Source organism: Lutra lutra, chromosome 8 (genome assembly GCF_902655055.1).
Source record: "Lutra lutra chromosome 8, mLutLut1.2, whole genome shotgun sequence".
NCBI classification, from domain to species: Eukaryota; Metazoa; Chordata; class Mammalia; order Carnivora; family Mustelidae; genus Lutra; species Lutra lutra.
The window spans coordinates 1,098,833-1,126,656 of NC_062285.1; the positions used below are offsets into that span (position 1 = coordinate 1,098,833).

Here is a 27,824-nt window from a genome sequence, read left to right on the forward strand (position 1 = left end):
TGGGGTTGGGGGGTCGGGGGGATGTCTGTGGGCACTAAAGCAGCATCGTGGAGGCAGGAGATGGGGGCATTTGAGTTCTCCTGCCAACCAGTTAGGAAACCTGTGGAACGGGCTGTCTCCTCTGTGGGGTTTCTGGGCCAGGACCAGGCCAGGCTCTGAGGCCAATGTAGGCAGGGATCCCCCGTGGAGAGGCCAGCAGGCCAGCAGTGCAGGGAGAAGGGCCAGGAGGCCTGGATTCCCCCCGTGGGTTCGGCCCATGTCCTGGAAGAGGTGCAAGGGGCCCTTTTGTTTAGGAAGACAGGATCAGTGGTGTTCTCTGACACGGGTCCCTGCAGTGTGCGGATGAGGGAAGTGTGGATGGTGCCCGGAGTGGGTGGGGAGGCAGCGGAGGCATTGTGCTCAGGAAAGAGCCAGGTCCCGTGGACTCGTGGCAGGCACAGAGGTCGTGCAGGTGAAGGGCCACATGCACAACGTCCAGGGTCCCCTGAACTGCAAGCAATGCTTATCTTAAGGGTGGGTGTGTCTGTCCCGTGCTGCGGGTTGACAGATGTGCCCCACACCCCGTTCCTGTTGGGAGCTGTTGCTGGATAAAGACGGGACAGAGGCACAGCTGCTTCTTGGGTTTCTGTGATCCTGACGCCCGTTCACGTCTGTCTGGTTCTGCCACAGTCTGCTGTGCTTTGGAAACGTGGACATCTAGATCTCAGCCTAAACTCTGGAAATGAGGTAACTGTCCCCGTTTATCGAGGAGGAAGCTCAGGACTGTCGTAGAAATGCACGGCCTTTGGGGTCAGGAGAAGAGCTGTGACCTGTGGCCTGGCATTTGCTCTTGATGTCATTCAGGGGAAACCACTCACCTTCCTCGGTCTCAGCCGGGGTCATACCACATCAGGAACTTTTCTGAACTTCCCTTATGGTGCCCTACGTGCAGCCGCCTGTGCCCTGTCTGTGAGGCGTCTAGGGCCACAGCCAAGTCCTCGGCTGCTGGCTGGGAGCTCCCAGGGCAGTGGCTGTGTCGCACGTCAGCGGGGCCCGGGGTGAGGGAAACAGCGGGAGTGGCTGGAGCCGTGGGTGCCCCTCGCTCGGACCAGTGCGAACTTCCTGGGGGCCCCTCCCTGTGCCTGCCGGGAGCCGAGGGCGGCAGGGCTGGCCTCCCCCAGAGCGGAGCCCTACCTTTCCGTACAGCCTCGCCCAGCGCACGGAGAACACGTGCTTGCAGAGCCGCGATGAGCCCCCACAGCTCCTCCTCCCGGTGGTGCCGTCGATGACTTCCACGTCCGCGTTGCCCATCACCCAGTTCACGCTGAAGTGCGGAGACTTCCCCGGCTGGCGCGCGGCGGCGTGGCTCACCCCTGCCGAGAGAGGAGCCGCAGCGGCCGGCGTCAGGATTCCGGCCCCGCAGGGCCGCCGCCACCGGCCGGCGGGAGACCACGCCTGGCTGCCGCACTGCTGGGAGGCGCCCACACCCGCTGCCCGTTTTCACACGGGCTTGTGGCTTCTGGGAGGTGTTCGTGGTACCAGACAGGCCCCGGGGCTTGTGATTTCGGGGAATGCGCGTGGAGAAGCGAGGCGAGCGGGACAGAGAGCTGAGAGTGTGGGCCAAGAACCAGCGATGCGATCCAGCAGTGGCTCCGGAAGTTTTGAGGCCTTTTCTGAAACGCAAACACGAGGCCCCGGGTTCAGGGGTTGTGCAGGATTTCAGGACGACAGCGGAGCTTTAAGTCGATGGCGGGTTTGGTCACTGGGACGGCACTGGACACTGGATGTCACAGCCCCGGGAGTCCCAGGTTCCTAGCGCAGATGAGAGAAGGGGGCGCTCAGCGTCCCTACTGTGGGGCAGCGGCGTCTGACCTCCGCCCGGCCTCTGTCCCGCCCGCAGCCTGTGACACCGGGTCTGCTGGGGGCCCTCACTGGCTTTCTGCCGGGCCGTCCTGCCTCAGCTGCTCTGCCCGCCATCCCAGCGTGACCTCAGGGAAGGCATGTGAGGCGCGGGTGGGTAGGAGGAAAGACCCCACCATGCCGTCGAGCCCCAGACTTCCTGGCGCAGCTCTGTGCCAGCGGCCGGGCAGAGGAGGGACGCGGGCTCTTGTTCTCCTCGGTGACGGTGATGCTGTGGGATAGTTCACAGCCCTGGACCTCTCCCAGCACCACTGCTCCTCCCACAGCCCCTCCCTGAGCCGGTGTGTCTGGAGCACCCCTCCTCCTGCCGCTCCTCCCCACAGAGACACCCCCACGCACCCTGGGCAGGGCGGCGACGAGGGTCCTCACCGGCGGCTCCCGTGTCAGGAGGGGGCGGCTTTAGTGCATTGTGCCTGCGCCCCCACTGGGCTGTGGGTGTCCCCGGGGGTGCCGGGGTGTTGCTGAGGCCGTGGCTGGCCCTCGGGGGCCTGCACAGATGTGAGGGACCAACCCCGTGTCCAGGGGCGGCCCAGCACCCCAGGCCCTCGTGAGGGCAGGCGTCCCGTCAGCACCGAAGGGCAAAGCTACAGACCCAGAGCCTCCCGCGGTGTCACCACCAGCCGGGGCGTCCCGCTGTCTGCAAACCCACTCTCCCGACTCTGCCACCTGCTCCTGCCACAGCCTGACCCCCGACCGGAATCTCCTGGCGACCTGGGCCGATTCCAGCCGACAGCTTGTCCTTGAAGCAATTCCCTGCGGCAGCTGCCCATGCCGAGAGGTGGGCAGGGGGACCGTCTGGCACAGTGGCCGTGAGACGGCCCTGTTGGGCAGAGGGGAGAGTGGCCAAGGTCAGGAGTGACCAGTCACCAAGAGAGGCGAGGGCCTTCTCCAGAGTGGCAGGTAGCCGTGTCCTCCTACCCGCCCTGCTCCCTCCCCTCTCTGTCCCTCCCTCCCATAGGGGAGGGTCTCCGAGGTCCACGTCACACCTCCCTGGCCCCCTGCATGTCCTCTCTGCTGTGGAAAGTGCCCACTTTGCCGCCGGCTCTCGGCACACGGACGCCTGCTTGGAGAGGCTCGGCTGCAGCCCTGGCAGGATGTCCACAAGCGGGTTCTCCGGCTCCGCACATGGGCGCAGGCAGAGAGAAGAGGCACTGGCTGGCGGACAGCCCCCCGACCGTGGGTGGGCAGCTGCCGCCCCCCCAGCCCCTGACCCACCTTCTCTGGAGCTCGGGTCCCAGATGGCCGGTGTGTGTTGAAGCAGAGAAGTGTGCACGGAGGGAAGTGATTTACGCTGTAAATCACAGTATGAGAATCGTTGATTTCCGAGTGTCAGGGCTCTGTCCGTGACCAGGTGCCACGGGAAATGAGATTTTCAGTCCAGCAACGATCTTCATGTCACCGAGCCTCGGTGACCGGTGGGAAAGGTGGGGTGCGAGCCGCGTTGACTCGGGAACCAGAAGCAGCCCCCATCCTGCCTTGGTGCCTGGTTTGCTGCTCTGCCCCCTGTTCCCTCCTGGGCTCTCAGTAGCGACACAGCGTTTTGTGGGAGGCCTGCCTTTGTCACAGGGAGGGATGAGGACCAGCGCGGGTGTGTGCAGAGTCCCCCCCCCCCCCCCCCGTCGAGGGGATCGCAGTGCCCCACTTGGATCGCACGGCCCTCTCCCAGGCTCATTATGTGCGGGCGGCCCGCCCCCTCCTGCTGTCCTGGCTGTGCAGGAAGTCGCCCGCGCATTGGGGTCGGGGTCCCTTCTGTGTGGAGCACAGGCGGCGTCATGCGTGTACGTCTGTGGGACTACTGTTTGTCCTTGGGGCTTCAAGGTTAAGGGGCCCTTAGTCTTGTCCTCGGGTGAACAGTTCCCAAAGCAACCCGCAGGAGCAGCAGTTTTCCTCTTCCCCCGCTCCTTGCCCTCTCTCTGCTTCCGTTGCCGGGTTCAGTCTGCTGAGGCCCCGCCTTTGCGTTTACAAAATCACGTGGGCGCTGACGACTGACTGCCGCGTTCACACGCAGGGTCGCTGACCTGACCGTGCGGAGTGGTCAGCGCACAAGGCAGGGAGGTCATCTTGCAGGACGCCCCCGTCGGCCTAACCCCGCAGGCCAGACGGTGCAGGCGGCCGGCACGGACTCGGTCGCTGCGGTCGTGGCGCCGAGCAAGGGGAGCTCCCTCACGATTCACATGCCCACGGGCCAGTCCCGCGGCCTGTTCTCCGAGGGAGAGACGGGCAGGCCTGGGCACACGGGAGGCTCCTGCTGCTGGTGTCCGTTTCCCCGCACCTCGGGGTGGCGCTCCCGCTCTGTCCCTGTCCCGCCCCACACGCCCGGGTGGGCCCTCAGCGGGGTGTTGGAACCCTTCGCTAGGTTCCTCCCAGGCCTGTCAGTTTGTCTTCTGCTCCCTCAGTCTGGCCGGGGGAGACACTTGTTTCTGCGGAGCCACATGCACGTGTCTGAGGAAGCTCGTTCGTCGCGTCCTGATTCGTGATTGAGATCTGCTGCACAGGAGCCAAGCCAGGCCTCGTGGCCGGGTGAGGGGCTCGTGCGTCTCCCGCTGGGTTGAGGACAAAAGTGCTTGGGACTCTGGGGATGCGTTGGCTTCTCCTTCCAGGAAGCCACCTCTGGCCTGCATCGACCTCCCCCGTCGGCTGGATGCTGTCCACGGAGGGAGGCATCAGTCCCGGGATCGTCCTTCTGGACGCAGACGTGCAAACCAAGCCTCACGTTCAAGTTCCGGTGCACAGGCTGCTTACAGTCCGAGGTGTCACCTGCCGCCACCCGCTTTCCTCGTCCTCCTGGAGATGGCAGCACTCAGGCGCATTACACAGACCCTCGCAGGAACACAGTGTTACCTTCTCGCCCGGAGTCCGCAGCCTCAGATACCTCCAGGGGCCGATTGGAAATCTCCGTCCAGAGGAAGATGGGAGCAGGTCACAGTCCGCCCCGTGCTCCTCCCAGTTCAGGGAGGAACTGCACGTTCTGAACGCTGAAAGCACAGGCCTGTGTCTGCTGTGCCCCAGGAGGGGAGGAAGGTCGTCTTAAGAAATAAATCCTGGGAAGACTCAGCCCTGTGTATCAGCGACCTTGGTTCGAGGTCACAGGGTCTGTTGACGACACAGACATTGGACTTGTTGTAATTCTCACCGCGGAGCACCTGAGCCCGAGTCTGCAAACCTGCACCTTGACATCCAGGAACGGAACGCGTCATAGTCACGCCAGCCAGCATGGATCCCGGGACTCCCGCCCTCACTGGGTGGTGACGGAGGCCCAGGGTTGCACTTTCCAGTGTGGTTCCCGCCCGTGCGGACGTTGTGCTGTGACCCGGGAGCCCGGTGTTCGTCTCCCGAGGCCGCTGCAGTGGAGCGTGGACACAGTTGCCGGCTCACAGAAAATCACAGAGACCGACTCCCTGCTCACTCTAGAGGCGCGCAGGTGTTGGCGGGGCTGCGCTCCTCCATCCTCCAGCTCCCAGCGGCCCCACTGTTCCTGGCGTGGAGATGCGTCACTTCTACCTCTGCCCGTTTTCACGTGGCTTCTGCGCCTCCGTGTCTGTCTCTCTCTCTTTCCCTCCATCAGCCTCTCTCTTCCACAGATGCATGTGGTGGGGTGTGGGACCCACAGGACATAGTTCAGGACACCCTCTTCATTTCAATATCCTTAACTTAATCACAGTGATAGGGACCCTTTTTCCAAATACAGTAATTTACATGTTTCAGGGATTAAGATTTGGTGTCTTGGGGTGGTCAGTAGTCTGCTTACATCAGCATTATTAGTCGTGAGTTTGGAGCTGGCCTCTGAAGCCTGCGTGCTGACCTCTGCACCACAGTTGGTGGGTGGGGGGTTCCCACTGGCCACAGCCACATACGTGGACATCTCTTCTCGGCCCCTGGCTGGGGAGGGAAGCCTAGCATGGCTCTGTTTGGGGGATGGTGTGGTTGGCCTCTGTCGGGGAAGTTCTCAGATTGGAAACTTGTTGACAAAGCCCAGGACAGGATGAGAGAAAAGGTGTCCCTGAAAGGTGGTGTGGCCAGGCTAGGACCAGACCCATGGCCACTCTAACTCAGTGATACTGCGGTACTTATTCCCACCATCTGGAAGGAAGCCTGATCTTCCCAAACCCCTTCCCCATCGGACCCATCGCCGATAAGATCTGTGCAGCCCGTCTGTGTGCCATAGCCCACGTGGTCATTCATCCTCTGCAGCATTCTAGACACGGCTGGTATCTCAGAGCGGACGTGTGGGAGACCAAGGTCTCCACCAGCATTGACACAGGTACTCTGCTGTTCTGACACACAAGAGTGTCTCCGTGAAGATCATCTGATGTTTGATTTAGTGACTTAGCGATTGACATGATTGTGTGAATACGGTGAACCTGAAGTAGGTTTTTCCTAACTTCGATGAGTTAATGCATCTGCTAACTGGGGCTGCCATTGCCTTCCCCACTGTGCCATTACTGCCACGGCTGCCACCATGGCCACCGCCACCACCACAACCGTTAGGACCACTCCCACCCACGGTGCTTCTGTGCCAGACTGTGGCCACGTTCGCACGGCTCCCATCACTGCGAGTCCCACCGCCACCACGACTGGCAGGACAATAGGCCTCGTTTTGCAAAAACCCGCATGCATCTCTTTTTAAAAAGCAGTGTCTAAGACTTTGTAACATTTCTTTAGATTGCTGGTGGGCCTAAAGTATTTAAAATTTAATTCAGTTTCTCTAAATTAAAGCTACACAGGACATTCAGGAACACGATTTTTATAGGGAGCGAGGCAAGTTTGTGTCTCAGGGCAACACTGCATTCGATGTTGAGAAACGGACAATTCAATACCGAGTCATACGGCGGCAGGAAGGTGTAGATGAGGCCTCTGTGTGTTCTGTGTGTGCCAGACACCCCGTGTGTTGTCCCTCACACACACACAGACACACATGTATGCACATCACACATGCACACACATCGCACATGTACACACACATCACATGCATGCACAACACACGCACACACCACACACAAAACACACGTGCACGTCACACATATACACACACACCACACAATCACACATGTACACACACGCCCACACATTGCACACACATTGCATACACATATCACGCACGTGCATGTCGCATGCACACCACATGTGCACACACCACACACGCATCACATGCACACACATTGCACACACATCACGCATGTGCACACACCACATATGTGTGCACCACATGCACATGCATCACACACGTGTACAATCACACACATGCACACCACAGGCACACACATGCACACACCACACACGCACACCACACACATGCCACACATGAATACACACATCACACATGTGCACACCCCACACACTTATACACACACCACACACGTGCACACCACACGCACACGCATCACACATACCATCACATGCTACACATGCGCACACACATCACGCGTGCACACACACAACACACATGTACACATGAACACACACATGCCCACGCATTGCACACATGTCACACACATGTCACACACACATCATACACAGCTCTGCTGGAAGCAGAGCTAGGGCTATTGTAACATGGACTTGCAGATTTGGAGTAACTAACTTAATTTGGCTGTATTAATGCCATTTTATTCATTTTCATTAGCATGAACATCATTATAATTGACTAATTTTGTAGCTATTGTCTTAATAGAGCACACTTCAGGGTGGCTGTGTGACGTGTGCTGCAGTTTGGAGATGGTGAGTGAGGACGGGCTTAGCTCTTTCTGCCAAGAGATGCTTGTTGGGGGCTCTGTGGGTTCCTGCAAGCTGGGGACACACTGTGGGGAAGACTGGGCTGAGGCAGCCGCCCCACCTCCTCTGCCCGGTTGGCAGGGTGTTGGCTGCCATGGCTGAGAGCTGGTGTCGAGGGCGTGTGTGCATGCCACATGAGGGAAGGTGCTGGGCACCTGCTTGGGTGGCTGGAGTCGCCTCCTCTAAAGACCATTTTCCCCACTGATTTTCAGGGACTTCCTTCCTGGACTCAGTACAAGCACGGCCATATCTGTGAATGTAAGTGATAGCAGTTTAAAATGCATGGGTTCATGCGACAACGCTGAAGGCGGCGAAATTTCCTCTGTGGCAAGGAAAAATCTGAATATTTCAGTTTATAACCTGATAGTGAAATGGTTCTTGGTCCCTGTAAAGCTTGCTGTTACTTGGAAAGATGTGGGACAGGGGGACTTTGGCACAATGTGGTCCTCACGCATTAGTGGCTCTGTCCCTTTGGGGCTATGTTCCTTATGCCCCAAGAGCACCGTTAATGTCTCCTTCGGTGCACGTCTGCTGGGCTTGCATTAGCTCTGCTTCTGTCTGCCTGGACTGTTGTCTTGCCCTCATTTTAATTGGTTAATTTTTATTTATTTTTTAAAAACGTTTATCTACTCATGATTTTAGAGAGAGTGTGTGCATGCGCACAAGAGGGGGAGGGGCGGGAGTGAGAGGGAGTCCCCAGCAGGCTCTGCACCCAGCGTGGAGCCCAACACGGAGCTCGATCCCACGACCCTGAGAGCACGACCTGAGTCGAAATCAAGAGTCGGACGCTCAGCCGGCTGAGCCGCCCTGGCGCCCCTTGCCCCGCTTGTAAAGGATGCGTCTCCTGGGTTGCGGACTTCAGGTCACGATGAGCTCGCGGCCGGCATCTCAGAGACACGGCTTTATTGTTTCCTGTTGTCCGAGAGTCGCTGGCGAGTCTGATTCGGACCCTTGGGAGCTGACATGTTAGTTCCTGACGCCTTTTAGGGTTTCTTCTGTCTTCTCGTCTGGTGACCACTTTCTTGCTGGGAGGACGATTTAAGAACGTACTTCTTGGGCCACACGGTGCCCCTTAGGGGTGATGACTAGTAACTCTGGTACCTCCTTCCCCTCCGCGCCCGCCACGCTCCTTCTCCTGCTTCTGGGGCACATTGTTGCTCGGGTCTGTCCGACCTTCTCGCTGTGTCTCTGACCTCCCCGTGGGATGCTTACTTTCACGCATCCTCCTGGCCGGTCTGTGGTGCCCAGCCGCTTCGTCAGACGTGAGCCGGACGTCCCTGGGAGGCACCTTCAGGTGTGATGGACGATTCCGTCGCTGCGCATGGAGCAGAGAGGTGACCCTCCACGAGCAGGGGCCTCGTACGATCAGTTGACGGCTTCAGGGGCCGAGACCACAGCTGCCAGAGAGGAGGGGGTTCTGCTTCTGCACTCGCCCCGGGCACGGCGGCGCCATCGTCTCCTGCCAGAATTGCCAGCCTGCCGACGTCAGACCGGTTGCCCGGCACACGTGTGAGCCACGCGCTTCAGCTCCGTCTCCTTCCTGTGAGGAGAATGACTGTCCTGTGCGGGTTCTGTCGCCGGAGGACCCCAGCCGGTCCACCATTAGTCCACCGTCTTTCTGTTTTGGTGCCACACTCGGGGGTTTCTTCAGGGGGGTGTTCCGGTTTACTGATTCTCTCCTCAGCTGTGTTTATCTTTATTTTTAAAAAGATTTTATTTATTTGTTAGAGAGGGAGAGAGAGAGAGAAGGCACGCACACACACAGAGGGAGCAGCAGAGGGAGAGGGAGAAGCAGGCTCCCCACTGAGCAGGGCGCCCGATGTGGGACTCCATCCCAGCACCCCGGGATCATGACCTGAACCAAAGCAGACGCTTCACTGAGGGAGACCCCAGGCGCCCCATCTTCAGCTGTTGAATGTGCTACCAACCCTGTCCTCTGGGGGGCGCCTGGGGGCTCTGTCAGTGAAGCGTCTGCCTTCAGCTCAGGTTGTGATCCCGGGGGCTGGGACTGAGACCCCCGTCGGGCTCCCTGCTCAGTGAGGAGCCTGCTTCTCCCTCTGCCTCTGCCGCTCTCCCTGTTTGTGCACGCGTGCTCTCTCTCTGTCAAATCAATAAAAATAAAAATAAAATCTTAAAAAAGTAAACCTATTCTCTGTCACACAAATTGTTTTATTTTCTCTGCAATTCCTATTTGGTTCCTTCCTTTCTTTCTCTCTCTCTCTCTCTCTCTTTCTTTCTTTCTTTCTTTCACTTCTATCTCTCCCCCTGCATGTTTGCTGTTGTTTTCTAAATCTCTGTTTTCCTGGTGAGCATGGTTGTTGGAAAGTCTGTGTCCAGGAACGGTGCTCGCCGATGTCATGGGTTTTCTCCACCGTGTGTCTGCTGGGGTTTGTTAACGTGGCCTCGTCTCGGCCTGTGCCTCCTTGGTTTTCGCTGTGTGCCAGGGCTGTATTTCCAAAGCTTTTGTAGCATTATCTCGATCCAGCTCTTAGTAGGATCGTCTCCATGTGAATCTGGGGACGGAGACTGCTTCAGGCTGCTCTGAGACCCCTCAGGGCCTGCTAATGCAGGGTTCAGACTGGGCCCTAACCTAGTCCCCGTGCGGCAGCTGCAGCCTGACTCTGTGCTGAACCCCGGAGGGTCTCCCCACGTTCTGCCCCCTCCTGGCTCCTGCCCTGCTCCCTGCCCATGATGTCCTTCCCTCTTCCTGCAGGACTTGGCCCTGACACCACCGCCCCATGGGGTCTGGACCCCTGACAGACAGCCAAAGGTTGCATGTAGTCCCTTCTGTGCTTTATTTTCTACGAAGCGTTTTCATTTTGTCTGTCTGTCAGTCTTCCCCGCAGGGTTTCAACCATTTTGTTTGCGGCTCTCTTCCCTGTGCATAGTGGCCCCAGGCACGTCGTCAGCAATCCACACACATTTGCTGAGTCATTAAATAAGTGTAGGGATTGTGTTGACCAGCTCAGTGTTTGGATAAATGAAATGTATCGACGATGAAAGTATTTTCTCTAAATGGTAAGAATTTCAAGAGCAAATTGATTAAGGCTGGTGTCCAAATACTTTTTTGCAACAGTTCCTTAAAATCATGGTAGAAATTAAGTGTAACTTAGCTAACATACAAGTATTGTTGGAAGAACTCTTTAGAAAACTAAAAGAGGTTTTTCTATAATTTTAAATTTATCATAAGCTATATGTCATCTAATTTGCATAGGGAAATCAGTGCTAATCTATGGAAATATCTTATTAAATATTTCTTTCTTGAATCTCGCATTTTAATCTTTGTGCAGAGATATTAGGGCTGTCTTTACATTATTCCAGCAGGATTTATAATGATTTTTTTCTACCAAAAATTCCTTCAAGGGCACAAGAGATTAATTTCTACTTCTAACAACTCCAAGACAAAGGAGCTGCTCAGGTGTATTTTTAAGCTCATGTGTTTTATCCTAAACATTTATGAAAAATTTATAGGTCACTCTGTAATAAACCTGTGCTTATTTTATTTTTATTTTTTAAAAAAGATTTTATTTGTTTTTTGAGAGAGATATAATGAGAAAGAGCATGAGCAGGGAGTGAGGGAGAGGGAGAGGGAGAAGCAGGCTCCCCGCCGAGCAGGGAGCCCGACGCGGGGCTCGATCCCAGGACCCTGAGATCATGACCTGAGCCGAAGGCAGAGGCTTAATGGACCGAGCCCCCCAGGCACCTCCTTGCTTATTTTAATATAAAAATCATGCTGCATTAGTTACCAGCTGCATAAAAACAATCTTTTCTACCACCCCACTGGGTTGTTTTGCCCGATACCATTAATGATCATCAACCTCAAGAATTTCTCCCGAATTCAAGCGGCTTGGCTCTCCGTATCAGGCTCTGCAGTTCACTGTGACAGTACTTTGGAGACTGGAACTCACAGAAACGTGGGCACACGTGGCGACAGGCCTCCTCCTCCATCCCACCCACCACCACTCCCGGAGGAGAGGGGTCTCGAGTGTGGTCGGGGGGGTGTCGGGCGGGGTTTGCAGACCGCTGTTGGCGGACATTTCGATGAACCGTTGCTTGAGACACATGGAGTGTGACGAGGCTCTGACTCCCCAGTGGCCCATTCCTACACCTTCGGGAAGATGCGTGCCGGGGTGGAGGCAGCCGGTGCCCTGCTGGTCACTGTCCCGTAGTTCCCATCACGTGCACGCAACCAGGGGCCGGGACAGCTCACGGCCGGGACATCGATTGCCCTAGTCCGGCTTTCGGCTTTTATGTTTGTCGCGGACCTTGCCTTGGGCTGCGAAGTTGCATCTTCGGTGCGGGGACGCCTGCTTGACGGGGAGCCCGTGCACGCCACGCGCCGCCAGCGGGAACAGAGAGCTTGCGCGCCCCCCGCATCTCTCCTTGTCCTGACGCGGAAACAGGAGACTGACCTCGAGGCCAGATGTGCAGACGAACCCCCTGTGCCCAGCACGACAGCCTCGAAGTCACTTCTACTTCACGTAATGTTTTCCTGAAAAGACGAGTATTCCGAGCCTACATTCTTATGAATTCTCACCACTGGCTCGTCCTCGCCGTGTCGCATGAGGTATTGAATGTGCCGAGAAAGGCCGGAGGCGAGTCCCTTTAGGGGAGCCGCGCTCCTCCGGTGACATGGGGTGCTAAAGGGTCGGGGCGCGGCCGCCGCGGTGTGGTGTCCGTCCTCACGGTCTGCCCAGAAGGCTTGCAGACCCTCCGGCGGGCATCAGTGCGCACCCTGCCCCGTGTCCGTGGGGGACCCTTCTCAGCTCGGCTGCTTCCTGTGGCCCCGGAGCCAGCGGGGCCCCCGCTCGGTGGCGGGGCTGGTTCCGCGAGCACGCGGGCTGCACCCTCTCAGGCGGTTTTGCCAACGGACCTCGAGGGAGTCTCCAGACAGATTTCACGGGCGTGTGTGAATGTGCTCGTCGTTACCGTCCTTACACGCGGTCACACTGTCTCCCTTGTGGGTGAAAGATCCTGACGGTTTCCTTCCTGCCTCTGCACGACTGCTGTCCGAGGGCCACCGCGGGCCGAGCAGTCGCTGCCGCGGAGAGCGTGCGGTTTTGGGGGGGGACGCCGTGGCTTCGGGTCGTTTGCTGCTCTCCAGTGATGAAAGCGGTGTTGTCAGTGTGGACCTAAGTGTCCAGTCAGGTGGTCCTGGCTGTAGGTAGGGCTGAGTGTCCCCTGAGGCGGGGGTGGGAGTTCACACGGGCGTCCGGGGGCTTTGCTTTTAGCTGTGCCGCTCGACGACTTCAGGTGACCTGAATTCCTCTAGCGGAGCTTTTTTTTTTTTAAAATTTTAAACTCAACTGCTTTTCCCTTGTAATTCAGAGTTCCTGTTTTCATCTGTGTTCAAGTGTTCCCAGTTGAACACACGACTTTGGAACAGCTTTGCTGGAAGGGACGGCCAGGCAGGCATGCGTGGGGCCCAGAGGCCAGACGGCAGCAGCCCCTCGTGGGACAGGCGCCTCCTCAGAGCACATGGGGTCCCTGCGGGTTTGCTGCGGAGACTGAAGGTCTCCGAGGTCTGTGGGGACCCAAGCTGGTGACATCTATCCGCACAAACTGGCTGGGACGTTGGGGTCCGCTCCAGGCTTGCACCGGCTGCTGAGCTGGGGGTGCCTGGGGGTCAGTCAGTGAAGTGTCTGTCCTCGGCTCAGGTCATGATCTCGGGGTCCTGGAATTGAGCCCCGCGTTGGGCTCCCTGCTGGGAGGAGAGCCTGCTTCCCCACCTCCTGCTCCCCCTGCTTGTCTTCTCTCTCACTGTGTCTCTCAAATAAATAAAATCTTTTTAAAAAGTAGTATTCTTGGCCATTTTGAGAAAAAAAAAGAAAGGAAAATGGAAGAGGTTGAAACTGAGCCAGAGTAATATTTTATCAGAATTCCCAACATGACCGACGGTCAGAAATGAACGTAGTCGTACGGACTTGGAATTTGAGGCGAATGTTTGCGTCGCTCGTGAAGGCTGACGGGCCGGTGGGAGTCCCAGGGTTGCGAGCGCCTCAGCTGGGGTGGCCTGACCCGCGCCGTCCGGACGCCGATGCTGCCCCTCCTCAGCCGGTGTCGTTCGCGTGGGTGGTTCCCCGGGGGTGACGGTGCGGACACCCAGTCCGTGGTGCTGCAGGCCATGGGACGCGGCGTGTCGGACGGCGTAGCTGCATCCTCGAGCCGAGTTCCAATCCCTGCTGCACGCGCTGTTTCCTCTGGCCTCTGGTGAAGCTCGTTCTGGGGAACCAGGAGAGCCTCTGTGACGTGGACAGCCGCGGTCGCCATCCGCATTCCCCTCCGGAACGTCGAGTCAGTGTACAGACGCGATGGGCTCCAGAGTGCTCGCTGGCCGTGGGACTCGACCCTCACACCGGCTGTGTGCTAGGCGGCCGGGGGTTGGCCGTCCCTGTGTTGCAGCGGGGACACTGAGGCTCCGGAGGTCCGGTGCTGCGCACATGGCCAGTGCGGGAGGCTACGAGCTGGCCGGCTTCGTGCCTGCGCGTGTCCGTGCTGCTCCTGACACGTGCCTCCTGGACGCCTCGTGCGAGGACGGCACTGGGGCCGCGAGCCCTGCAACCACCCGCTTCCAACCCCCCTGCCCTCCGTCAGAGACGCCTGCCGTGAGCGGAGCCGGTCGGGTAAGTCGTCCTGGTGGATACGCGCGTGACGGTGACACCATGATGTGGTCGAGGGTGTGTCCCAGTCTGCTCCCCCCTCCCAGTGCCCGGTCCTCCGTTCGGGAGGCATGGCAGCCCCCGCTTGAGGCTTCTGTTCCTGTCCTTTTGCTCGCTACATCCTAAGTAGCCGGTGGCCGACCCGGTAACAGCGGCCCGAGTTAGGACACATGGGACTGGCCGGCGGGCCGGCACGAGTCCCGTGTCTACGGGGACAGGGTTTTCTTACCGCTGAGGAGGGGCCGGTTGTGCCGGTAGGAGGTGGGCAGCTGGCCGACGTCCTCGGTGCGGTGGCTCATGACGCGGGAGAGGTGGCCTGTGTGGCGCAGACTGCCCACGATGATGCTGTGCAGGTACACGGGCTCGATGAAGTGGCAGAGCAGCGCGCCCTGGAGGCCCAGCACGTTCCACCTGCAGGGAGAGGGCGTCAGCGCGGGCGCCGGGGCGGGTGGGGCCCCTCCACCGCCACCTGTTCGCCCCTCCCCCCGCTGGCCTGCCGCCAACCTCCCCACCCCTCCGCCGCCTGCCCCCCGCATGGCCCTGGCGCCCTGTCGGGCAGGCTGAGGCCGGAGGTCCCGTGGCCGCGCCCGACCCAGTGGAGTGGCCCGGGCCGCTCTCGGCCACGCACGCGGCTGGCGGGGCTCTGACTTTGACGGACGATGCGAGTTGTTACAGGACGGGGAAGCCGTACATCCTCTCAGCGACTCGAAACTTAAAAAAAAAAAGACACTGTCCCCAAAGCGAATCTGAATTTTTCGTGAGGTTAGTGGGCAGACATCAGAAATGGAGTTTATTTCAGTTTTGGGCAAAATAGCTTCTTCTCCTTTTGTCCTCAGCAGTCAGAAGGACCTGTTGTGTCGTTACGTGACACTAGTAAACGGCCGTGTTTTGCTCTGAGGAGGATGTTGATTTCCGACCCAGACCAGACACGAAGGACAAGGCCGTCCTTCTCCGAGATAAATGCCGCCCTGGGCAAGCGCTCTTGCTTCTGCAAGCAAAGATGACAGCAGCATTTTGAGATTTTTCCCCCTAAACTTGGGTGGTACAAGGTCACACGCATCTGTTTGAGGCAGCATTTCGTGGTTTCTGCTGTAAATAACGTGTCTAAAGCCCAGCCTCCACCAGCGGCAAACACTATGCAGCTCATTTCTTACATCATCGTTCTTTTCATTAATTAACATTTCTCTGCTGTTAGAGCAATTATTGTGGTGCCTCTATGCCGTACATTTCTTTTCTTGATTAATAAGGAGTCATTATATTTCCCTTTCCCGAAGCAGTCAATTAACGCGGAATCTTTTCCATTAATTACCGAACGGTTAAAACCAGCATGCTCTACCTGGAGAGCAATCTGCTCCCGGAACCTGTGACACCAATTGCTTTAAAAAGTTCTCTTTAAATTTTATTCCGAAAACACAAGCAATTTAGCCGGCAATATTAATTTGCCTCCAAAGCATTGTGGTGAACGAGAGCCATGTTTTAATCTCATGCAAGAAAAGGCAGCCATCTGGCGGGCGAGGACTGGGAGAGCGAGTCTCCACTCTCTCCATGAAAGCAGGTCATTAAAGTAATGTGTTCATCTACATAAAACTCCAATGGAATATAAAAGGTAATATTTATATACAAACAATTTAGTCCTACCATTTGAACAGTCATTGGTTTTATGAAACATTTACTTTAGTCTATCAGATTTGCATAACTTCACTTAAAAAATAATTGTGGTCATTTCTGTAAATCACATCCTTTTTTTTTTTTTTTTTTAAAGATTTTATTTTTATTTATTTGACAGAGAGATCACAAGCAGGCAGAGAGGCAGGCAGAGAGAGAGGAGGAAGCAGGCTCCCCGCTGAGCAGAGAGCACGACGCGGGGCTCGATCCCAGGACTCCGAGACCATGACCCGAGCCGAAGGCAGCGGCCCAACCCACTGAGCCACCCAGGCGCCCCAATCACATCCTTTCTTTCAGAAGGACTGAAATGGCTGTTCACACACACACACACACACGTGTGCACGCGCGCGCACACACACAGACACACATGAGCGTGTGCGTTTTCACCAAAGCGGATGTCCGTGAGTTTTGGAGGAGCGGACTTTCCGAAAGCAACACGAGATCTTCTCACTGATCGTGGGACCCATCACTTGGTGACACGCCGCTGCCCAGACTCCCGCTCTGACAGGCTAGCCGGTACGGTCGGGAGGCTGCCTGTCCTTCACTTCTCATGGATAAAGTACAGAATTTCAGCAAATTCCTAGATAGGAGGTTTTTTTTTGGTTTGCTTGTTTATTTTTTGTTTTGTTTTGTTTTTGTTATGCGCGCTTTCTATGGAAGGAGCACCGGTGTTTCTGAGCGGTGACCGAGAGATTGGATCCTTCCCTTAAGTCTGAGACCAGTGTTGCAGGCAGTGCCGGCAAAGTGAGGAGAATCCAACAAAGTCACTTCAGCTAGTGTTTTGGATTCCTCCTTTGTGGATTTGCAGAAGCGGGAAGGTATCAAGAAGAGGAGGAGCAAGGTTAGCAGGAGGTCTCTTCGGCCGTGCGAGGTTTCGGTCTTTACACTTTGTTCCCAAGCCCCGCAGAGGCTTTCTTGTGTTTGCGCGTGTGGCTGAACACGGGCTCCTGCAGAGACAGTGGCCGACGCAGTCAGTCCGCAGGCACGATGCTAGGCTACCGGCGGTGGCCGAGGGTTCCGCGGTGCAGGCAGCCCACGTGTGTCCCAGCTCCGATTACGAGAGAAACGTGGATTCAAAGCAGAGAAATGGACATGTCCCCCATCGATAACAAAGCACTTGCCTGAAGCACGGCAAGTGTTGAGCAGTAAAATGAGTATTCCCAGGAGAGACAGTGCCGTCCTGTAGACCATCGGGTACTGGCTTTGAGCAGAACGTCGGGAGCGTAATCGGGGTGGTTCTGATTCTGCGGGATTGTCTAAAAACAAGTAACTTCCATATCTGGCTTTGTCTTGATAAGCTTTAAAATAAAGAGAAAGTCTGCCTCCTCCTCGCCCTGCTGGGGGAGTTTGAACTCATTCCGCTAACGTGATCGGTAAAACCAAATGTCTTCCTGAACATAAAAGGGACTCCTCAGCGTTCCGGATTGAAGAAAATACCGTGCCTTTTGTTCATACGGTGGACATTTCTGCAGTGTTGACAGAGAAAAAAAATCCCATGTCTGGTTTTCAATATAGATAATCCGCAATAAATGTATTTCCATCTGTTTGTCCATCACAGAAATACCCGAGATGCGCAGGAGATGGAGGGAAGAGCTGCCGTCCTCTAACTGCGCAGTTTGGATCTTGACTTCTAAGACTCAGCGGGGACAGTCATAAGGATGAGCCCTACCCCCGAGGGTCACCACCCGTGCCCTGGCCCATAAGACAGGGGACCAGGGTCCCCGTCACGTGTTTCGGACAGTCGGGGTTCTCGCCTGTTCCCGCATCTCCTTGCTGTGGCCCTCCAAGGTGGTGTAACTCCCCTAAGTTACAGGGACGTCTACGGCACCGTCTTCAGGTACGGTCAGAACAGAAGCTTACTTGGCGTGAGACAGAAACGTCAATCAACGGAACGGAACAGAGCCCGGCAACAGTCCACAGCGGGGGATCTGAGAGCGCGCCCCGGGCAGAGGGCAGAGGCGGTCTCGTCAGTACGTTGTGCTGGGAAAACCCGCCGGACCCGGGCGGCGGAATGAGGCTGGACCTCTTCCTCCCACCACACCCCAAACAAACGCCAGACGGATTAAAGATGTGAATGTAAGAGTGGTAGCTTGGATGAATCTTGAAGGAATTGTCCTAAGTGAATGCGTCAGACAGAAAGACAGATACTGCACGATCTCACGTCTACGTGAAATTCAGAAAAGCCGAACTCACAGAAACAGAGTAAAGTGGTGGTTACCAGGGGCTGAAGGGCGTGGGGGAAGAGGGAGATGTTGGTTAAAGCACACGAACTTTCAGTTATAAGATAAATTAGTTTGGGGATCGAATTATAGCACGGAGACTGTGTTTAGTAAGACTGTATTACGTACTTGAAAATTACGAAGAGTAGATCTCGAAGGTTCTTGCTGCAAAAAGGAAGTGGTAACTGCGACGTGCTGGCGCGTTAGCTAAAGCTTCGGTGGCGACTGTGTCCCCGAGTGTGAACGTATCAACGGCACTTTCTGCGCCTTAAACTCCTGTAATACTGTGTCAGTCACATCTCCGTGAAGCGGGGGTGGGGTTACGTGCTTGCTTCACGTTTTTCCTCATCCGTAGGACAGCTTGCCCGTCATCTGAACATATAGCTACACCCGGCTGGGAAGAATCCCCAGACTTTGCTCCACCCGTGAAGTCCAGGTTGGGGCAGGAGGCATGACGGAGACCCAGCGCTCCCTGTTCCGCTGGAATGACCGCAGTGTTGCAGACAGGAGTACTTTCCGGCTTTGATGCATGTTGGGCTCATGTCGGGGGCTCTGAGACTCTCTTGGTGCCAGGTGCCCCAATACTCGGAAATCATGTCCCCGATGCTGCAGTGATTCTGATGCAAGACAGGCCGAGACCCTTCTGCGGCCAGGCGGTCGGCACAGACGCTGGAGTCAAAAGCTCAGGGCAAATCCCAGGTGTGACTTCAGTGAGCTGCATTCCTGTGACCACTTTGCTTGCTACGCTGGACGACAGCCTACAGCAGTGGTCCTCGAAGTGTGGGGTCTGGACCGGCTGTATCTGCATCACTGGGGACTTGAGAGAAATGCACACTCTGGGCCCCACCTCAGACCGACGGACTCAGAAGCTCAGGGCTGGCAGACTGAGCTTCAACGAGCCTTCCAGGGGGTTCTCCGGCTGCTACGCTTAGAGTGCTGGGTCCTATGCCGAGTGTATGGTCATAACGGTAGTGTCTGCTTCTCAGTCATTTCAAAGTCTGCAGGAGAGGTCTTACTCCCTCCCAGTCTGGGCATCGGTACCTGCCCCCCAGTCCCCAGTCAAAAACCTTCCTCTCCCACCCGTTGACCGAGGCGGGTAATCATGCAACATTTGTGCATAAGTGGCCCATCCCATTGCCAGTTATTTTCAGCTGAAAGAAATTACTTCTGCTTAACACAGCGTCTCATCTCTGTTTGCAGAAACCTACCTGAGCCCTGTCCTTTCTGGACCCAACATTTCTGTCTGTAGCTGCCCGACAGACTGACAGTGTCAGTAGTCTCACCAGACCAAGAGCAGCACGGTGACTCGGTTCTTCCGACTGTGTCTCTCCGTTCTCCGTGCCAGCACGTGCGCGTTCTGCATGTGGGGGCCGCCGTTTCTAGGGTGCGTGGGGTTCCCAGTGCTGATTGAGCCGCGGGGGGCAGCGTCCCCATCACCAGCTCCAGGCTCTGGCTGGCTCTCAGAGCTCTGGGCCCCATGGCCCTCCTGAGAGGGGCTGTATTTGGCCCTTGGTTCCTGGAGGACAAGTGTGACTATATTACTCCAGAGAGTGCCTTTTGTTCCTTTTGTGGAGATGGAACCAGAAGGTAAAGCTCTGGCTACCGTGTCGGCGCCACAAGCTCCTTCTGCCCAGAACTGCGCTCCAGGCTGTCTCTTCTCAAGTCCCCAGACACGGTCTCCTTCCCCTCGGCCCCGTCATCAGGACCCCCGCCACGTCCTGCTGACACTACCGTGCATGAGATGTCTGTGGCCTTGACTCACGTGGCAGCTTCACCGACCCCTTTGCTTTCCTTGGACCAAGGTCTTGTCTCCTGTGGGGCCAACCAGATTCCCAAACGGTTTTGCAGAAACCGAGCTTCCCAGCCGTTTGCAGAGCCCGGGGTGGGGTGGCGTGGAGCCGTTCAGATCCGCGTTGCTTTAGGTACAAGAGCTGAGGTGCCAGATGCGCGGGGTTTGTACTGGGAGCGCGTTCCCGAAGTTCCCGCTGGAGCTTCTGTAAGACTGGGTGCGGACTGTGGAGCGGAGCATCCTGGGGCGGGGTGTTGGGAGGACGTCTTTTAAAAGGACCTGTATCTCCAGAATGGAAAGATGAGCAGCACTGCCGCTTGATTTCCGTGGAGCGGGGAGCATTCCAGCAGAGGCCGACCACCAGCAGATCAGGGGCGGGGCCTGCTGGCAGGGAGCTGAGAGGCGCCGCCCACGGCTACGGTCAGAAGGAGGAAGTCACTCTTCACCGTCTGAAATCCGAGTTTAGAAGTCAGACAGTGCCCTCCTCCCCGGAGAACAGCTATAATTTTTTACAGTTCATTTTTATGGAGAAAGTTTTAATCTGTTCATTTAAAGACACATTGCGATCAATAATCAAGCTCAGGTACTTAAAATTAGAAACCATATCTAAAGGAACATTAGTTCCAGAAGATTTACACTTTTATGTGCCGCTCAGATTTGAATCTTGCGTGCGGAGGCAGAGCGCCCTGCTTCGGTTCCCCTCCTTGCAGGAGGCGGCGTGCGCGTGGGAGAGCGCGGGGTGGGCGTCCGCGGCGGGAGAAGCAGAGCTCGCGTTCGGGAAGGCATCCACGACAGTGCTGTCAGCTGTCCCCTCTCCACGGTCTCGCAGAGCTGCGGCACCTGCGCTCTGCCGTCTCTTGGAAGAGGAGTCGGGTGCTCTCAGGTGCGCAGTTACCCTCCTAGTCTGCGCTGCGGGAGGTCAGCCGCGTGGTGGCCGGGAAGCGGCTTCCTCTCTGTCGTGACGCTGTCCTCACCGGGGAATAGGTGGTTGCGTTGTGGGAGCTGACTTTACTGTGACTTGGTCTCGTTGCGTGATGTTCCAAAGACCACACGAGTTGGGCTAAGCGAGCGCCACCTCCCACCTCTGGGGGTCTGGTCTCCCGGGGTCGTGGCGGCGCACACCACGTGGGGGCTGGAAATGACAGCCACGGATTCTCTCTCGGCCCCTGAGGCCCCAGTGTGAGGTCCAGGTGTGTGCAGGGCTCTGGGGAAGCTGGACCAGGGCCACTGTTCAGCCTGTGGTATCTGCTGTGGCCCATCGGGAGGTCCCACCCCATCTCATCTGCGAGCACCTACTGGTGACCCTCTACCGTGAGTGGGCTCTGTGACCCTCGTAGGGGAGTGTGTCCAGGTGCGAAGCCTTCGTGTAAGGACGTCATGGGCTCCATCATTCCCCATAGCCATCGGGGGGAGAGTCCCGGATGCCTGGGAACAGGGAGCCATGCCCACCGACCGCCCTGAGGCCGGAGCTCCACGGACCCTGAGGGCGCCGCGCTGTGCCCTGCTTGCCGAGGGGATGGCCAGTGCGGTGGCCCTGATGGCCGAGTTCGGGCGGAGCGGATGCTGGCTGCTGTTGTCTGTCCCTGCCGGGGTATTGCTACGTTACGTGTCTCTCTTCTATTTTCCCCCTTTTCCTCATGTCTCCTCCCTGCGTTTGACTCTGTAACGGGGAGCCGCTCTCCGAGCTCTGCTTCGGCAGTTGGGCGTGATGCTTGTGTCCTGGTTCCCACTCAGTGGCCCTTTGTCTGCAGGTGGCAGACCCCGAGCATCGGGGCATCACGGGGCGCCCACCGTGGGGAGCTTTGCGGTTGGTTTGGTTTTCCTGCAAGGCCAGTTCACCCGCGAGGGACTGACTATCCCCGACTGAAACCCTGGGACTGACTTTTATCTTCGAGACAGCATTTCTGCCATTTGTACAGAATCTACAGAGAAATGGTTTCACTTTCAAAAGACTCTGACGACCCAAGAATTTCCATGGTGATTGACAACTGTGTCCCTAACAAAAGACACCAGATTTTCTTTTGTGCTATGTTCAGGGTCAGGATTATTTTTAGGGGGAAAAATTTAGGCTGCGTGTGCCCATTCTGAGGCCCTGGGGTGTCTTTCCCCAAGCACGGGACAGCAGATAGCTCTCGCGTGACCCAGGATGCCTGGGTCTGCACTGCTCGGCTCTCCGGCTCTGGGGCCTCTCACCTCCCGCTGCACAGGACGCCCCAGGCGTTACTTTCAAGTGGAGCCAAGCGTGACCTCTGTCGGGCAGTCGGGGGCCCGCGCGCTCTGAGTGAAGCCTTCAAGAACGCGGGCTTGGTTCGCTGTGCTGACTTGCGCAGCACGCCCCGGCGCACAGGCTTCTCCAGCTGCAGTCCCACACCTTCGACAGGAGTTTAATGACAATGACGTCACCATGCCCACAGCTGCCCTTTTCACCTTGGACAGTCCCCTCGACTTAGAGAAGCTGGGCCTACACCTGTGGCTGGGGCCTCTGTCCGTGCTCTCCGCGTCCTGGGTCTGGCTCATAGCAGCCACCCAGACTCTGCGGTTTCTGTCACTCTCCCAGTGTGCCCGGGGCCACCCTGCACTGCCCCAGGCCACAAGACCTCCACCCTCCTGACTGTGGGGCCCTCACCGTCCTTCCACGGGGCACAGGACTTAGGTCCATTGCTTCTGGATGGCCTCTTCATGTCTCAGAGTGGCTGTGTCAGTGTCACGTCCGTGGGCGTTGCCCAAGCCCGGCAGGTGCTCCAGAATTTCCGGAAGGGCCCAGGGAGTGCACACGGGTTGTGCACAGAGGCAGGTGGCGGTCTCAAGGTGATGTGGGAGGGGCCCACCCCGCGCTGAGCACGTCCTGTTGCAGAACCTCGGATCCCAGAGGGGGCCACCGAGGTGGTGTTCCAGGGGGCTGGGGGCCAGGCAGGGTGACAGCCCCCAGTCCTCCTCATGGGAGAGGAGAGTTGCCTGTGCATAGAGAGGACTGCAGCCTCCCTCCGGTGGTGAGACCACTGCCTTCCCTGCATGATTCCCAGGGAAACAGAAGGGCCTCGTGGACGAGCCCCGAGCCGCAGGTGTTGAAGTGATGGAGCTTCTTCTGCAGTGAGGCTCTCGCCTCCAGTGGAGACCTGGGGTGGTCAGGGGTGCGGTCTGTTGCCCCGCTCCCCATTCCCACGGACGGGCCCCCTGCCGCTGCAGGGCCACGGGGGAAGCCAGAAGCCGAGCCGGAGGGCTGAGAAGAGCAACTGGCAGGATAGCAAGGAAAGGCGAGATGTTCTCCGACGGCCAGCATCCAGGACGTGTGTTCACAGTGTTCTACGGCGCGCTGTAAACCACGGTAAAAACTTGAAGCCTTCTGTCACATGTTTTGCTGTAAACCTGTCTTTGCACCATCTCACCACTGACGGTGTGACACGATACCCATTGTGACTCAGGAAGTCGCGCTCAGAACGTCTGTGTGCTCTAATTCATGTCGCGTGGGTGTCTTTGATCCAAAACGGGACACCTGTGTGTTGCCTTGGATCTCGGAGGGAAGTAAGCAGCTGTGCTGGTTCAGGTCTTTGGGTGGAGCCCGCTCCCTTCGTGATTCATGGATGTGGGGGGTTTGCAAAGAGGAGTACAGACTGGCCTTTTGGGTGCACTTCTCTTCCTTGATTAAAGATACAAGTTTACTCACTCGTCTCCGTCCAAGTAGACGCACCTGCACTACGTGGCGAGGTCAGTGCCCCCCAGACCCGCCCCTGTCCTGGAGAACGTTCTCTGTCACCACGTGGATGTGACTCGCAGGTCCCAGCAGCACCTGGGCTAAGAGCCTTGGCCGGTCCCCAGGGAAGCGTGTCTGTCCTGAGAGTAAACCCTGCGGTTTGGGGCGGCACAGACTGAGGCCCGCAGAGGCTGCGTCCCTGCGTCTGCCAAGCCATCTCTGGGGCTAGGGAGGGGGGCAGGCCCCCAGGTTCGGGGTCCCACGGGGCCCCTTGTGCTGTGCTGCCCATGCGGGATGCCGTGGCCGCTCCGGGCACAGGGGTTCCCAGCTGTGCAGCATTCCCTGCTCGCCGATGGGATGCACCTGTGCATGCTGCGTGGGGGGCCCGGGAGCTGAGGGTGTGGGGCCTCATTAGAGGGACGTCGGCGCTTCCGAGAAGCCCCCATCTCCCTGGTGGTTTTCTGCAGTGACTGACGTGAGTTTCTGGATATTTGCGGACAACTGTCTTCAGCAGCTGTTGCCGGCCCCGGTCACCTGCTCCCCGTCTCCTTCATAAATGATCCTGCACAGACACTGGGGGGGTCTCTGTCCCCCGTCCACCTGTCTGTTTCTCCTGCCAGCACCGCTGTGATGTGGCACTCCGGCTTTGGGCGGGGGAAGGCAGCCCCATGGGACCCACGAGTGACCTGTCAGATTCCATGGGGACGAGCTCTCCCGAGCAGGGCAGGTGGAAGCCAGACTCCCTTGGCAGTGGTCGGGGGTGAGCACTGATAGCCCCCCCGGAAATCTGGGTTAGAGAGCAAGTGAGTAATCACTGGGGGAAGGGAGCTGGGTTTCGGGGTTGGCTCTGTAAGGGGAGAAGGACGAGCGTGTGATGACCGCGTGGACAGTTTCAGGCCAGTAGCTGCAGGAACAGGAGGGGATGAAGCTGGAGGCTCCAAGGAAGGCAGGAGCCACGGGTGGGGTCGGATGCGAGCGGTTGTCCCTGTTGCAGTGGGGGCGGGGACAGGTGGGACTCGGCCATGACGGGTAGTGGCCTCCTGCGTGGGATGAGCCTTGTCTGTGCGTCTCCTGCCTTCACACACACGCCTGTTTGGGTTCCTACCTTCATGTGCTCACTTGGTCCCGAGGGAGATGACACACACGTTACTTCGAGTCTCTGTGACTTGAAACATACGACTCTGACGGGTGTGGGTAACAGCCAGCTCCCCCCGCCAAAAAAGGGCACGGATTTGCAGCCTCTGCCGATTTCCGGGGTGTAAACACCACTGCTGCGGCCGGTTTCACGTGACCCGGGTTTGGGGCTGGACCCGCGGTGGGTGGGCATTTTGTGCACCTCCCTCATGCGGACACCGTGCGTGCGAAATGAGGAAACGTGGGAGTAACGTGATTAGGAAGGGTTGAGTTTTGAGTATTTTTTGCCTGTTTTTAATATAAGTTTTTTTAGTTGAAAGTTTTTGTTATTTGACTCTTAAGGACAACTGTGTTTACCAGTCTGCTTTCAAAATTGCCTGATGACCGTTGGCTCTCGTGGGCTGAGTTGGCTCAAGCAGATTGGAGAGCTGAGGGGGTCCTCGTGGGAGGAGGGACGTGACTCCCACGTCCGTGTGCTCAGAGAGAAGATGGGGATGGGGGCAGGAGGACGGTGGGTGAGGGCTTGGAGGGGTGAATGAGGAGGGCCTTGCTACCACACGTGCGGACCGGAGCTCAGCGCATGGAGAGAGGCTTCCCGTGGGGCTGCAGTCCTTCACCTCCTGGGTCGGTTCAGGGAGAGAGCGCCGTCCTTCTGGCCTGCCCAGGGCCATGGCCGTCCCCAGACATGAGCGTCTTCCTCAGAGGCTGTCTAGAATCATTCTCAAGCCAAGACAGTGTCTGAAGCCCCTGGCGAGATGCTAGCTGGCCTTTTGTTCCTCTGGGAGGTTTTATGAGAAAGGGCAGAGCCTGACTTGGGAGCACACCCGGCCGCGGCCAGCGTCGCGAGGGGCTTCTCCCACATTTAACTGGCCTCCGGTCGACGTGTGGGATCCCACAGACAGTGAAGTCTCAGGGCTGCGGCATTAATTCACTTTTTTTCTAGGGACTCAGAGTTAATTTAGAAACCCGATGTGATCTCCGGCAGCGAGAGAATTTCCGTTAGGTGAAAATTACCCCCTTTTTCCTGCTTCATGAATAGACGAGAATATTAACAAGGAGGAATACATTTTCTTCTGAAAGATGAGCTGCTTGACGAATCCAGGCCTTTCCCTTTGATGCAGAAATCGGTGGCTTGATTTATTGTCATTAGACTGTCTGTTGCCTCTGCGGGCCCAGAGCAGAGCTGCAGCTGGGAAGTAAATGGCTCCATTCCTCCTGCAGCCATTGGCTGAGTCCCCGGAGAGCTCGGTTTGTCCCGGAGCCCGGCACATCTGGGGAGGCAGGGACCCTGTGTGTGGGGCCTGCGGTGGCCGCCCCTTGCACTGCCTGGCCTCACCTGCCTGCCCTGCCAGCCCTGTGCTGGGCCTCCCAGGGCGAAAACCTGCATCCTGCCCGTGCTCGAGGCCTGGGGGCAAAGTTCGGGGCGGCGGGGGTGTGCCCAGCCTCGCGTGAGGCGCCGTTTGCGGTGAACACACAGTCCCACCTCACGGGAGTCCACGTGCCGGGGAACCAAGCCTGGGAGGGTGCACCTTCCCTGGCCCCTTGGGGACACGCCACCCGGCCTCCAAGTCTGTCCCCTGGATGGGGACTCTGACCCCTCCTGAGCCTCGGTGTCCCCCCGCCCCTTAACCTCGGCCTCCTGCCTCCTCAGTCCTGTGGGTTCCAGCCCCAAGCCCTCCCAGGCCGAAGGTCTTGGGGGCAGCCATGTGGCTGTAAGTCAGGGTGGGGTGGGCCTTGCCCCGAGACCACAGTGTTCTAGTTCATGGATTACACATTAATCCGTGGATCTGAGGGTCACTCTCAGCAAGGCTTTCCACCACCAGCCTGGTGCTCTGGCTGCCCTCATGGTGGCCACACCCGGCTCTGTGGGGCCAGAGTCCTTCTCACCAGGGGCTTGGACGGCTTCCAAACCTCGGTGACAGGAACGCTCCGCCATGGGGCTGGCGCGTGTGGGGGAGCACGGGAAGGGGTAGTGGGGATGCGAGCAAGGGCCCTCCCTGAACAGAAGGTGCCTTTGAGGGGTACCCGCGTGCCCTTTAGCAAACCCCTTGTCCTCCTGCTGGCTCCCCACCGAGACCCTTCAAAGGGGGGCTTTTGAGGTTCCTTCTAAGAAGAGATTCTCTTACAGCGTGGGAAGGACTTCCAGCCAGCGGCGATACAGGGGATGCATTTCCTGGAAGGTCCGTCAGTCCGTAGGGAACAGGAAGAGGCCTGCCTGACAGGGCGCCCCACGGTCGGAGAGCCGCCCCAGGATGCAGGTGGCCCCCGGGGTGGTGCTCAGCGACGGTGGGCCTGAAAGCACCGTGTGGCTCCCGACAGACCAGCGGGCCAGGCTCGTGCAGCAGGACAGCCCGACGTGGACCGAGGCTCTTCCATATGAGTGTTTGCCGGCGGCAGCTGCTGGGGGCAGCTGACCCGTGTTCAGTGGAGCACTTGAAGCCAGGAGCACGGCCTGTGACCTAGGACACCCCTCCCCGCCCCCACAGATGGCTTCTCCATTCTGCCCTCACTCAGCCCCGCCAGGCCGCAGCCACCCGGGCAGAGGTGAGCAAGGGGCCGTTACCTGGCGATCTTGTCCGTGCAGGACATGGTGACAAGCTGCTCACCCAGCAGGACGCCGTCCCAGGTCTGTACCGCGCTGGGGCCCCGGACGGGGACGGTCCCTTCCCCAGACTCGATCTTGGTGCGCAGGTGCCCGCGGAGCTTCCTGACCACGTGCTTGCTACTGTTCACTAGGAGACAGAGGAGGCCGTGAGCCTGTTGGTGCGGAGACTGGGAGTCCCTTCCTGGAGCCCTGCGGGGGCGGGGCCGGGCCCACAGACACCTGCATGGGACAACCGTCGGGCTGGGGAGGCACAGATGAGTGCCCCGTGGAGGGTGGGGGCTTGTGTAGAGCTGTGCTCCAGAGCGCCCCCTCTAGACCGGCCCCGACTTCCCCTAAAGGCCCCGGGGCCGTCAGTGTCGGAGGCTCTGTGCTCCGGAGGCCCAAGCGCTCCGAC

The 27,824-nt window shown here is 57.9% G+C and overlaps 1 protein-coding gene across 1 annotated transcript in view; it reads right to left on the reverse strand.

The window, feature by feature from the left end:
- Positions 1 to 27,824, reverse strand: part of ADARB2 (adenosine deaminase RNA specific B2 (inactive)) — a 371,222-nt gene that overhangs the window by 5,450 nt on the left and 337,948 nt on the right. The window contains exons 7-9 of the mRNA XM_047742639.1: positions 27,389 to 27,557; positions 14,557 to 14,738; positions 1,174 to 1,352 (exon numbers count right to left, since the gene is read on the reverse strand). Coding sequence (XP_047598595.1) covers positions 1,174 to 1,352; positions 14,557 to 14,738; positions 27,389 to 27,557 — 530 coding nt within the window. The remainder of the gene's footprint in view (positions 1 to 1,173; positions 1,353 to 14,556; positions 14,739 to 27,388; positions 27,558 to 27,824) is intronic.